Source organism: Festucalex cinctus, chromosome 19 (genome assembly GCF_051991245.1).
Source record: "Festucalex cinctus isolate MCC-2025b chromosome 19, RoL_Fcin_1.0, whole genome shotgun sequence".
Classification (NCBI taxonomy): Eukaryota; Metazoa; Chordata; class Actinopteri; order Syngnathiformes; family Syngnathidae; genus Festucalex; species Festucalex cinctus.
The window spans coordinates 9,008,603-9,021,661 of NC_135429.1; the positions used below are offsets into that span (position 1 = coordinate 9,008,603).

Sequence of the window (13,059 nt, forward strand, 5' to 3'; positions counted from 1 at the left end):
ACATACCAATAAAGTGTAAATGCTTTTAAATTCAGGTTAAAAACTCCCCCCCCCATACCTATCATTAAGTTCTGTCAAAGTATATACTCCCCATTGATTTTGGATTTTTTTTTTTTTGTCCAAAAAAATCAAGTGTTATTCATGGCATTATATGGTAGTTGACAGTCATAAAGTCGACTAATTGGCTCAACCCCCTACGATGTATTATTTTGTCAATAACAAAATGCAAAGTCAGCTTTGACTTTGTGACTTATACAGACTTAATTGTGCCTTATTCTAAATTATTTCAAAGTACCAGATCAACCATTATATACCCCTTTTCCCCAAAGTCAGCTGGACAAGGAGTATAAGAAATAGATGGATGGCTGGATTATAGTTTGGAATTGCACTGCATTGCATTGCAGCATGAAGTATGGGAAGGAGAATGTATTGGGGTATATTTCTTGCCTGCAGTCAAAAAAAACAAAAGTGTGATATCTAAATCTCCAAAAGATGAAGTGATGCCTTTCTGCATTTGCCGAAAAAAAATATAAAAAAAAGTCCTGTGCCGCTCCATCAAGCTGCATGGGGTCAACATGATATGTTTAAGAGATGCAAGAAAAGAGGTGGCCGACATGGGATATTACCGCAGCGGCCTTCGCCTAAGCACATGTGACAGGTTTATTCAGCGGGTCGCGATTCAAATGCGTGGAGGTCGCGAGAATGACTCCTGGACCAGCTGTTTCCCATCATTGTCACCGTTGTAAACGACATCCCCCGACACCGGCACCTGTGTATTTGGTGGGGGACAGGAAAAAAAAAAAAAAAAAAGAGCCCGACATCTGCCAGATGATAAATCTAAGCACATCACGGCAAATTAGAGGCAGAATGAGTTGCGCCGTGTTATCCGAATAAATCAGCGTCGCGAGACAAGCGGTCCCCTTCAGGTGCTGACAAACCCCTTTTGTAGTCATCAGTGACATGACAAAGTGACGTTGCTGCTTTGCTCACGGTTTAACATGCATTCATTCATGGACTTGTAAAACATGTTTTTTTTTTGTTTTGTTTTTTTGTTTTTTATTAAAGAAGACATTCGATGCATTTTTTTCCCACAATTTCCATGTGGCACTTTACACACTGTATTTCTTGTCTTGCTAATTTAAAAAGACTATATCCGAATATCACATTTTTCCTTAAAAAATACATGAAATTATTGTCATTGTTCAATTGTTGTAATTTCTACTTAGTAGGCTGATTGTAAAACAGCCACAAGAGGGTGGCCAATATCTTCAATACCTTGAAATAAGGTCTGCTATCTGCCCAATACCAATACCAGGCATTGGTATTCGCCTGTCTAAGTTTAAGCATTTCATTCATATCCTTGAATAAATTTCATACATAAACTAGTTAGGGATGTAACGATAAGAGCAATATTGTGATATTGTGATATTAAAACTGCCACAATATCGTAGTCGTCGTGTTCACAATATTTAAAGGGAACACATCTGTTAAAAAAAAAGTCAGTCAGGTTGATTTCAATTTGTGCAGTTCTAGCACCTTTTGGTGGCTAATTTTTTAGTGTAATTTAATTTTCATTAGGGATGTTTTGTCCTTCTCTGTTCAAGATCTACAATAATTGTCAGATGAAGGGGAACGTAATATGCTTGTGAAGCGGGTCAATATGTGGAAGAACTCGGTGTGTGTGCATTAACAAGTAAGCGCCTCAATATTATTAGAGATTGTAGGTGGTTTATATGCATTGCTGTTATGTACAAAAGCTCAATATTGTGCTTGTGTAAACTGTTTGTTTCCACGCGACTCGTGCCACTTTTGCTCCACCTAGCAAGCGATTGAATTATGACTAAATTACTACTTAACGAATGTGCTGGACTAGCACACAACCTGTAGGCATATTTCACGCACTAATAACCAGAATGCCCACTAGTTATTTTGCCTCACTGTTAACGTGTAGTTGCTCAACTAGTATACCAAAATAGTCCTATTAGTTTGGAGAAATATCATACAGTAGTGGTAGGCGTTAGTGGAAAATTGTTTTACTAGTAAGACTGTATGCCCTGATCAATCCACTAGTGCTCTGAAGTGACTAGTTATCATCAGTCGTAGTAGTATTAGTAGGACAGATTTAAATGAGTACACAGTTTTGCCTAACTAGTAGCATGTATTTGCCCTACTAGTATTCCAAAATTGTCCTACTAGCGTGCAGAAATTGCATACGGTTACGGTAGTAGAAAATAAGTAAAAACAAAAGTAGTGAGAGGTCACAGTCATTCTCCTGTGGCACCCTAGTTATTCCACTAGCTAATGCATTGAAGTGACTAAAAAAAATAAAAATAAAAGACAGTAAAGTCATTTTAACTTCATACATTACACTGTGTGTAAGTGGTGCCACGGGCATATCACTAAATACAAATACTTGTATACGTGAAGCAATTAAAAGTTTTTTTAGTTTTTTTTTTTTTTTACATATTTTTCTATTATGTCCCTCACCCCCCACCAGGCTTCCTCCTGGTGACTAGTTGTGAAAATGTAAAAATGGATGGATGATTCTCCCGCTTCCTCAAAGGCTTGTGTTTTGCATAATCCACATATGTCGAAGATTCTGTTTCTGCCTGGGAGCCCCATTACGAAATTACTTAAAATTCAATTGCTGCCGCATGGAACGCCGCGATGCCATCACCCGCTATTTGCAGACGCACCAATCTGATACACTTGCATTCACGTTCCATGTAATACTTAAGCAGTGGCATGGACACGAAATGCAGAACATCGACTGTGGACATGAAGCTCTTTGGATGGCAAGACCAGGAAATCTGCTGTTCATGTGTATTAGTGTTGCTTATTAAATTCCGATGCCACTTTACACTCACGCACATGGAAAAAAAAAAAAAAGGTTTTCCTCACGTCCCTCAGGCCAAGCTGTACATGTTGAGCCCTGTTGGGAGTCAAGCAGTGCTAATTGCATCCTGTTCGTCTCAGCCCCTTTTGTCATTTTATCGCTTACGCTTTGCCTTTTCACCTTATTTCTTTCCTTTCCCCGCGCTCATTTACTATATCTTGGATGGGTGGTGATATAAATGACCGGACAGATGAATGGATGGACTGTTGGACAGATGGATGAGTGAGTGGGTTGCATGTACATATAAATGAATGGGCAAATATATGCACATACAGATGGATTATTGGAGCAACTGATGGCCACATAGGTGGGTGGATGATGAGTTGAACTCCTCTGCATTTGCTCATTCCATTCCACTGCTGCACCACGAAGGTCATCCACTGGTCAGCGTGAGCAAAATGTTACATTTTGATCTAAAATGCCTCCCAGTGTAGGTGTGCAATCGAACGGCGGGCTGTATGGGTGTAATTGATGGGCTGGTGGCCCGTCCCGGATGTACCGCGGCCCGGAGGTGAGGCTGAGGCAGCGCTATTCCATTTCATCTTTTCAGTGCGTGGGGATTTCTGCAGGGCTGTTTCATTAATGGCCTGAGCTTCCTACCAAGCGGCGGGCAGATGTGAATAAGCTTTTGATTCAGATATGACTTAACTAAGACTTGGGGGAAAAAAAAGGGGGTGACCTCAGAGTGATGCAAGACATTTGTCACAAAATCAGTTTTCCCTGCATTTGAGACGTGAGGGCAGTTTTCAAACTGCATTATCTGAAATTGCCAGTAATCATTGTACAGTATAATAATAACAAATGCATCATGTGGAACTCCGCAATGTAATACAGTTGCTGTACTAAATGCTTAGTTAAAGGCCCAGTCTGCAGGTTTCACTCAGGAAAATGCACTTTTTAAATACAGGATTTAAACAAACAAACTACTTCTTAATTTACAGATCAGGGCTTGTCTTCATGTCTGGTGGTGATTTTGTTCTAAACCCGCACCCCCCCCAGCCTGTATTTTGTGTTTGTTTTGTAAACAGCGGGACGTTTCAGTGGAAAGACGGTGTTTACACCCCTCCAGCCAATCGCAGAGCGGGGGGTGCCGTGTCGCGAACGGGGCCGGGCAAATTTGTCGGCTGCGTGACGTCACTCCCGTGGCAATTTGAAAGCATGCACGGATTTTTTTTTTTCAATCACTCATTCACACATTTAAGCTTCTGTGAGTGAGTGAGTGAGTGGAAAAAAAAAATAATAATCCGTGCGTGCTGTCAAAATCCGCGGTAGTGACGTCACGCAGCCGACAAATTCGCCCGGCCCCGTTTGATTATCAAGAATAAAACACATGGTCGTAACAGTTGCATCCCAATTTCCTGACTGTGAGGCAGACATGCAAACCACAATATCACCGTGCTGCCGATTGCGTTACACTGCGGAGACATCATACCACAACATTCAGATGTGGCATCTGTGAAGCTGAAGTTTACGGTGGGAGTTGACGATCACATATAGGCAGTCCAATGTAAAATATTTCAAGAAAATTCTAGTTTTTCATCACCTTACCCCAAAATAAAAACCGAGCACTCTCGCACAGTTGAGTAAATAAACGGCCCCTGGCCACCATTTGTAGAAATAGATTGATTTTCAAAATTAAGCCAAGCCTTGCGCAGGGAGCATATCGATGTCGTCCTATCTGCTGCGGTGTTGTTGTGGAGCACAGTGGAGCAGTTGCGATATCGCCGTAGTAACACACAGAAGCGAGCCCTCTGTTCGTCTTTAGTGGCCTCAGAGGCCGCCCCTTATCTTTTAACAACACGCTTCTCAGCCCTCCTCTGGCATACAAATGAAAGAGTCACTTAGGGAGCGCTATCTGCCTCCCTTTTGCCGCCTCTGCCCCATCCAATAACCCCCACCACCACCACCACCAGCAGCAGCAGCACTCCCCTCCGCCCCCCCCCCCAACCATTCACTGTCACACTAATCCTGTCTAGTGTTCGGGGGCACAGCAGTGTTGCAGGCGTGTTGCGCTATTGTGCTCGCCAAGATATTTCGAGTAAAGGGGATATCAGATATCTCAATAGCTTCACCCGCTGTATTCCCTCCGTCTTATTTCAAACAATTTTGCACGTGTTCCGCACTGAAGAAAAGAATCCTCCGACAATGTGATTTATCAGTCGACCTTAGCTCGCTCTTGTAAAGGGAGCTGAGCTCTAATAAATGACAATAACTCCTTTAAAGGTTAATACGGACCTTAGTACAAGGTTATACAACTGCAGTGCATCATCCAGGGAACGGTTGACACTGGCAGTGTCTTGCTCAGAGGAAAGAGAGTATTAACTGCTCATTTTCAGATGTTGAGGCCATTCATGTACACAACGTTCTCTGGACCTGTAAGCAATTTTATGGTATGATCATGAGTAATCTGACAGTTTTCAGGACCAAATAATTGAACTTTGAAAGAGTTATGGTTTCAAAACCGTGAACCGCTTTTGTTCAGCCGAGAAAGCATATAAAGACGGCTGCTATAGAGAAGGCAACCTTTTCCAATATGATATATGAAAGCGCCACCTATCACACTTCAACGTTTGGAACTGCAAGATTGAGCGCGTCTCAAACTGATATAACTGAGACGGCTAACTAGCATGGCTAACATCAGCTAATTTCCTCTTATTCTGAGGATAAATACTTTTAGTGTACTACATTTTGATTTTACTTGGAAAAGTTCAACATATTTGTACGTACAAATAAAGCAAAGCAATCTATGTAAATAGATTATCTATTTTTATACAAAATGGCAGACTAAAGATACAATTACATGCACAATACTTGATAATTTTTTGTCACGTTATGATGCATTTTTCATGACTTTTTTTTGGAGGTTGCGTTGCATACATTTCCACCAAGATGGCCGCACTTGCAAACATTGGTGAATTTTCAAGCATATGCTTGCATGCTGATGTTTGATTCATTTTAATATACACAATTACAAAAGAACCTTTTAATAATGTGTTTATTATTGTAGTATAAACAATATTACCACCATAGTTGGTGTCAGAAGTGGGCATCTCTGCATGTTATTTCCGCAATCTAGAGAGGGAGGACCAAGATTTTATGGAAACCTCCAGAGAAATAGGTCGCCACAGGCCACTCCTCTTATAAGCGCAGTTTTGCACACATTGACCCACTTGAAATATTCATTGATTAAAACCTCCAGAACCAGCCAGTGAGTCAAGTCCGCAGCAAGTTTTCACCTTAAATCACCTCAAAGTACTTTCTAACTCAACGGGGATGCAATTAAAGACATAATAAACACTCGACAAGTCCATTGTTTCGCCACTTTTTTTGGCAGTACAGAACGTAAAAGCAAGCCACGGTAGACCAATTCAGAGTCAGACTCGTTCTCTCGGGTGTTTTGTCCCATTTCACAAGGCAATTAGTATAAAACCGATGTATTTGATTGGTGGGACTTGAAATATGCACAAAGCTCATGCAAAAACAGTGTGACTCATGTTGTTGGAAAATAGTCCAGTTTGAATACATTATGCAGAGTTTTTCAACGCAATTCTCATGCGAGCATATTGAGTGACTTGCTTTGAGATATATAATTAACTTTAAAGTTTTGAAAGTATTATTCTTGCATCTACATTCTAACCAGGGTCAAGCTAAAATGGAAAAACCATCATCATTCATTTATGATCAAATGGCCAGACTGTACAGTAGGTCAAACTACATAGTATCTGGTTCATACATTAATTTTGTATCAAAGCTCCATATTTCCTCTTGAGAAAAGTTTGAGAATGTAAATATTTCTCTGAAGTTGAGGCAGCTGCGTATTGTTTTTGTGACCATTTTGACAAGTGAAAGGAACTGCATGTGTGCTCTATATTCAAATGCATTCAAATGGACAGCTATTATTTTGTCCTTATTCTGGGGAATTTGTGTATGCTTTTTCATACGCGACAGCTGACTTTGTTATCCAGTGCACCCTTTGACTGTATAAATGTACCAGAGTGTTTTTAGTTGACAGCTAAGACTGTGTTTTCACCGCTGTGCTACATGATTTTACTTTTTGTGTCGCTGCTTATTCAATATTCATAACATTTTTTTTTTCTTTTCACCAGCCTGCACTCGGAGCTTATAACTTTAAAACAATAACAAGAGGCACAGTTTGGAGTTTGGAAACAGGAAAACAGATTATTTTTGACCAAAAAGATTTCATATCAAGCTGACATTTCTGGCATTTTTACATTGTTTATTTCAGCAGTCTGTCGGTTAAAGTGACTCGAACGCTGAGATAAGCCACTCGTTTACCGGATGCAATTGTGATTTAATATCTAGGTTGTGTTTTGTTCACTTGTGGAGGGAATGGAGTGGCAGACAATTTGTTGGGCAATAATGCTAATATAATTTTGTTATTAACGTCACTGGTTTATGTATCACATCCATAGTTTAATTCAAATAACATGTTACATATGACAAGTCGCATAATAAACATTTAACCCTTTATAGCAAATTCCCAACAACTGTATTACATTCCAAGGATTATTTTTAATGCAATTTTTGGGTGGACAAATTGTTTGCATGTCTGCCTTGCAATCCTGAGCTTCTAGTTTAATCGAAGAATCTATGTTGGGGGGGGGGGCTTCCGAACTATGGCCTGGTGGGACATTTGTTTTGAATGTGGAGATGGCATTTGTTCGAAGTTCAGTGCAGTGATGGATTTAGTCTCGTAGGCTACAGGGCAGGGGCCACTTAACTCATTTGCTCCCAATAACGTGTAAATACGTTTTTCTTTTTTTTCTTTTTTAAATGCTAGAGCATACAGAAGGCTTTGATGCAGCCTCTCAGCTGCAAAGAACGGTTGCAGAAATGGTAGTTATTACACAAACGGGCACCAGTACAAAGGAGATCAACCAGGGCCATCTAGAAAAAAAGCTAAATTACAATTTTAAATAGATTTGTGAAAACTGATGAAACTGAGCTCTCTTCTAATGCTAACTGCTGCAAAACGGAAAAAGATAGAAACATACTTTTTTTTTCCTGATGAAAGAAGAGACTTTAATCTTTCTTTTGGTAGGTTCTATGCTTTTATAGCAATTGAATACAATATTCTGTGGGCCTTGCAAAATCCAGTAAAACAGCCGGGAGCCGACGGAACTGCTTCTGTGAAAATGGCTGGGAGTGAATGAGTTAAAAATCTTGAAAATCCTCATCTATTTACCTTATCTTTCAAAGAAAGCTGTTATATAATAGTTCTTCTAAATAACTAGAAAATATAAAATATAAATAATTTTTTGCTCGACTGATTTTAGTGCCCTTCCGTTTTTCAATATGCGCTCGGTAGTCCCATAGGTGTGAATGTGAGTTTGATTGGTTAGTTGTCTATATATGAGCTGCAATTGGCCGGTGACCACTCCAGCGTGTCCCCCACCTCTCACCCCAAGTCAGCCTGAATAAACTCCAGCTCCCCCGTGACCCTAACGATGACATGTGGACGTATATTTGTGATGGATTCCGCCAGACTGCTGCTCTATTGCAATGTAAATTCATCATAGATATGAGCAACGATTTGAAAAGGTTGGCTGGTCAAATTGTATTTATTTTTACCACCGATTGTCAGAGTATAATGCTGCAAGCTGTTTTATTGATCACCTAACGGGTACACTTGGAAAATAGCTTTTTGATCCATTTTTGTTGCAATTAGTTCATGTCCGTTATATAGTTAAGGTAGAGGATATCTCAGTATTAAAGCAATACATTATGTATTTAGTCCATTTGGATTCCGAGGACAATGCAAATTGCATTTTAAGCAGCGTAAAATGTTCCGGTACTTTTGCTGACTAAACAGATTTTGCCAAACTCATTGCAAAAGCAGATTTATACATCCATTGTTTTATTTATTTTTTTATTTAAATCATGCTTTGCCCTGTTTAAGGTCACAGGTGAGCTGGTTCATATCCCAGCAAACTTTGTGTGACAGGTGGGGTACACACTGGACTGGTTCCCAGCCAATTACAGTTAAAAAAAAATAAAAAATTAGGAAAAAAATGACCTATATCCTCCTGACTACCAGGAAAAAAATATTGTACAATCATATTCATTTGATATTCCCCAATCTTTGTGAAGTAGCTGGAATACTGCAAAAGAAATTTTTGAAAAAAAAAATGTTTTTATTTTTAGGCTATGATGTGTCCACTACAGAGGACATTTTATAAAACTTAAATGCTAGGCTGAAATACAGTTAAAATAATTCAAACAATGCTTTAATGTGTTCTTAAGAGTCTTACAGAAAAATGTTCGAACAACATTTAAAGCCTAAATTTGATCAATAAAAAGTGTTATACACTTGTCCTCTTCACTGAAAAGCGCTTGCACTGAGGGAAGCCATTTTCTTTTATCATGCAATCAAAGGTAGCAAAGCCCCACCCCTGCACATTTGGTATCATTGGAAAGCTCTGAATGTCTATAGAGCACAAAATGAGTTAAATCAATTGTATGCACTGGGTGGGAGATATTCAGGTTTAAAAAGGTCCACTACAGAGGACAAATTTGAATTGCTGGTAGTCGGGAGGATACCACTTTTTCAACTTCAAACCCCTTGCATCTGTGCTACCCCATACACAAGTAAATCTCTTTCATTGACCACTAAGCTTGTACACATATTGAAGAACTTTCTACATCTAGGTCATAGAATTCCTCAGTTTTTTTTTTTTTTTTTTTCTTCCAGGAGACTTCATGATAAAAGACTCAATTTGAACTCTTGTCATTTTGCAAAAAAAAGTGCACTTGTAATCAGGCATTAGTACCTTCATAATAAAGCGGATGTGATGAGCATTTCTTGTGGGGCTAAATCTTACAGACATTAATTTCATGCATGCAAATCGGGCGCAGATGGAATTAGCCTAGAAGTGCACGAGGGTGGGGGGGGATAAGAGACATGTCGCCAGGGGTCGAAACCTTTTGTGGAACATAAGTCCCGTTTATCCGGAATTAGGACGGGTGCGGCAGCGGTTGGCTTTGATGTTTCTCTTGGCGGAGGACGTGTGCGCGTGCCACGCAGAGGGGTGGGCGGGGGTACATTGCCAGAGTCCAAACAGATGTTCAAGGCTCACGCTTTGAGGTGCTGATGAGACGTGACCGCCGCATGCGTTCTTCCATCCCGCTGTCACTCATTTGACACAAAGAATATGCGGTCGCTGCTCTAGTGGTCCAAGCATAGTAAGCAGTTTGGCCTGTATTGATGTAAAAAGCTACATTATTTTTTAGAGGCTTTAGGATTAAATTATTGATCCTGACTGTTGTAGAATATCTCCTGTTGTCACTGGAGGTGTGGGACTTGGGACCCAAATGCAGACAAGACACGGGTGTTGACAAACTTCAGATGCCCTCGAAGAAAACACTTGATGGAGAAATTTTGACTAATAAGCTTGAGCAGCCTGGAAGCAGACCTCAAAAGTACAAAGTAACTTACAGCGAGTAGAGCTGGATGCAGAACACATGGATGGAAGCTTCCATCGAAGAGTAGGGTTAAGGAAACCTCCACATACAGACTGTTGATTTCATGTCTCAGTCATGTCTGCAAAATTTGGATTGAGGCTACTTGGTGGTTTCGAATGGTACCAAGAACATTTCAGTTGCGACCACTCAACTTTTGTGGATTCTGTGGAATTTGCAACTATAGATGCGGGTTCTAGATTTGAGTTCAAATTTCAAGGTGGGGCGGCATGATTCAGGTGGTAGAGTAGTTTCGCAACTCAAGGGTTGTTGGTTCGATCCTGGGTTTAAAGTGTCCTTGAGGAAGATACCGAACCCCCAGTGTCTCCTAATGTTTCGTAGGTAAAATGAGATGGTAGTGTTAAAGTGGTTTAATTACTAAGTGTTCAGAGCTTTCTCGAGGTCATCCCTTAAACTCTTCGTTTCCTTTTGGGTCATTGTCGGAATCTTTTGTTTCAGGACTACGACGACGGCTACGGAACTGCGTATGATGACCAAGGATATGAGTCCTATGACAACAACTACACCAATCATGGACAGAAGTAAGTTCTTCCAATTTCCCCTGAACTCATTGAGCAATGATATCATGAAGTGAATCAGAGAGTCTGAATGTTTCCAAAGGGGCATCAAATAAAGCGAGGGGGAATAAAATGAGCAGGTTCTGTTTACATTTTGCAAATATCAGTCAGTTCTGAACTTTATTTACAATCCAATAGCTTAGCGTAAGCTAATTGGAGGCGTTCATGCTCCGATGATCTCTGTGTTAATGATGTTTTTGTCTCCAGTTTGACTTTGGCGTAGTTTTCTAAAGGTGATTGCTAAATTCATTTTCATAATATAGGTTGTTCAGTACATACTTGTTTATATAATTGGTGGCAACTGTATTTATTGTCAACATTCATATGGGAATGCTTGTCCATTTAACAAAAGGCCCTCGGCAGCTAAATGCAGAATATTGATTTCTTTGTATCTAGGGAGCGATCGCTCTTCCCAAGCTACACAAGGTCAAAAGGCTTTTGCTTGGTGTCCTGCAGTATTTTAACAATGCGCAACAATGCATGTCTGTCGGCGCCATTTTTACAGAAATAATGACTGTTGGCCCACTTAGAATGGCCACAATTGGATTGTATTGGCAGCAGCTCGCAGGGTGAAGAAATAGACATATTTCTCTTTAGTGAGCAGGGTGGTCGATGCTTTCCTTTATGGATCTGTCGGGATGAACTGTATGTCACCTGGGGGTTCTCTTTGTTGGGCTCACGGTGAGCTTTTTTGCAACATAGTGAGGTTACCAGGGCAGAGGTAGAGGAGGACCACAGTCCTACCAGTAAACGAAAAAAAATTGTGTAAGTGTTTTGATGAAAATGGTGGGAGGAGAGATTGATTCATATCATATTTTAAGAAATGGATGGAGGTGGATCAACTCCAGATATTCATGATGAGCCAGACTTGGATGATTTCGAGACAGCTGAGTCATTGAACTTTTTTGTTTTTTGTTTTCATTCCCATCTCCTGATTCCCGTTTTAAATGTCGAAGTCGACAGCTGATTTTCAGTCTACATTTAGTCGATATTATCTTTGTCACACGGGACAATTTCTGCACCTTCTTACGCAGTTGGTGACTTTTAAAGCGCAATTATGGATGCGATCTCAACGGCAATACAATTTATTTGAATTTTCCACCAAAATGAACTCTAACTTGGCACATCAGCGGCTTAATAGTAGATCTTTATTTAGGGGGTTTATTTGCGTATCCCGTTCAAAAAGAGACTATAAGTGCGAGTTCACACTAACCTTGTTCTCGCAAGATGAATTCTCACGGTATTTGTGAGGTGACAAACATCTTGTACCACTCCGGCAGATAACCACCGTTCGGTTCGGACCAATCACAGAGCAACATTGTGTTTGGGGGGCGGGATATGCAACTGTGATGAAACCAGGAAGCCAACACCGGAGCTAACAAACAAACTCAACATGGACGAATGAACGCTAAAATTAATTCTGTTCTCGAATGTTGAACAGCAAGAGGCGCTTTCTAGCTGGTAAGATGTTCGTGCTTTTCCCCCCTTCGACAAGAACGAACACGAAATTTTCACCCGTGGCCGTGATTCGTGAAAATAAACGTGTAGAATGACGCATTGTCCAATCAGCTCGAATTATTGTACAGAATGTCCCGCCTTTTCCAGACCAAATTACTGTGGAGAGGATATGTAATATCCATCTGGCTATTGCCAGGTTATGTTCACACAGCCATTGCAGCTTACCCTATAAAGATAATTTGATGGCTGATATCAGTATTAGAAAAAGAACATTGTCATTAATTTTATGCAAAATGTTACATTGAGATATAGTTATTTCATCAGTTTTTTGGGGGGAAAGTTTGTGTATCAAAAGTAAAAGTGGTATCGTTGGTATCAATGGCTACTCGAGTTAAGTACTGGTATCGATTCATTTGAAAATAAGTGGTATCAAATATCCCTACTTTTAAGGCAATGAGTTTTGGGTATAATACTTCTTTCACTCACTGGTGGTTTTCTGTGCACTGATATCATACAAACAGTACAGTGAGCCATTATAAAGGTGAGGGGGAAAAACGCTGTCGTGATTTTTTTTATACAGTGGCTAGTAAAGCTCAAGAGTGAAAATAGTCTAGATTTGAATATAATTGTGTGCTAAACTCTATTACT

General features: G+C 40.1%; 1 protein-coding gene across 4 annotated transcripts in view; it reads left to right on the forward strand.

Annotated features, from left to right (window-relative positions):
- The window catches only part of khdrbs3 (KH domain containing, RNA binding, signal transduction associated 3), a 90,966-nt gene that overhangs the window by 60,427 nt on the left and 17,480 nt on the right, over positions 1–13,059 (forward strand). For all 4 annotated transcript variants that reach the window (XR_013280359.1, XR_013280360.1, XM_077507697.1 and 1 more), the window contains exon 7: positions 10,835–10,917. Coding sequence is in view for 2 of the 4 variants with exons in the window: in XM_077507697.1 (XP_077363823.1) it covers positions 10,835–10,917 (83 nt within the window). In the remaining 2 variants the exon portion in view is untranslated. The remainder of the gene's footprint in view (positions 1–10,834; positions 10,918–13,059) is intronic.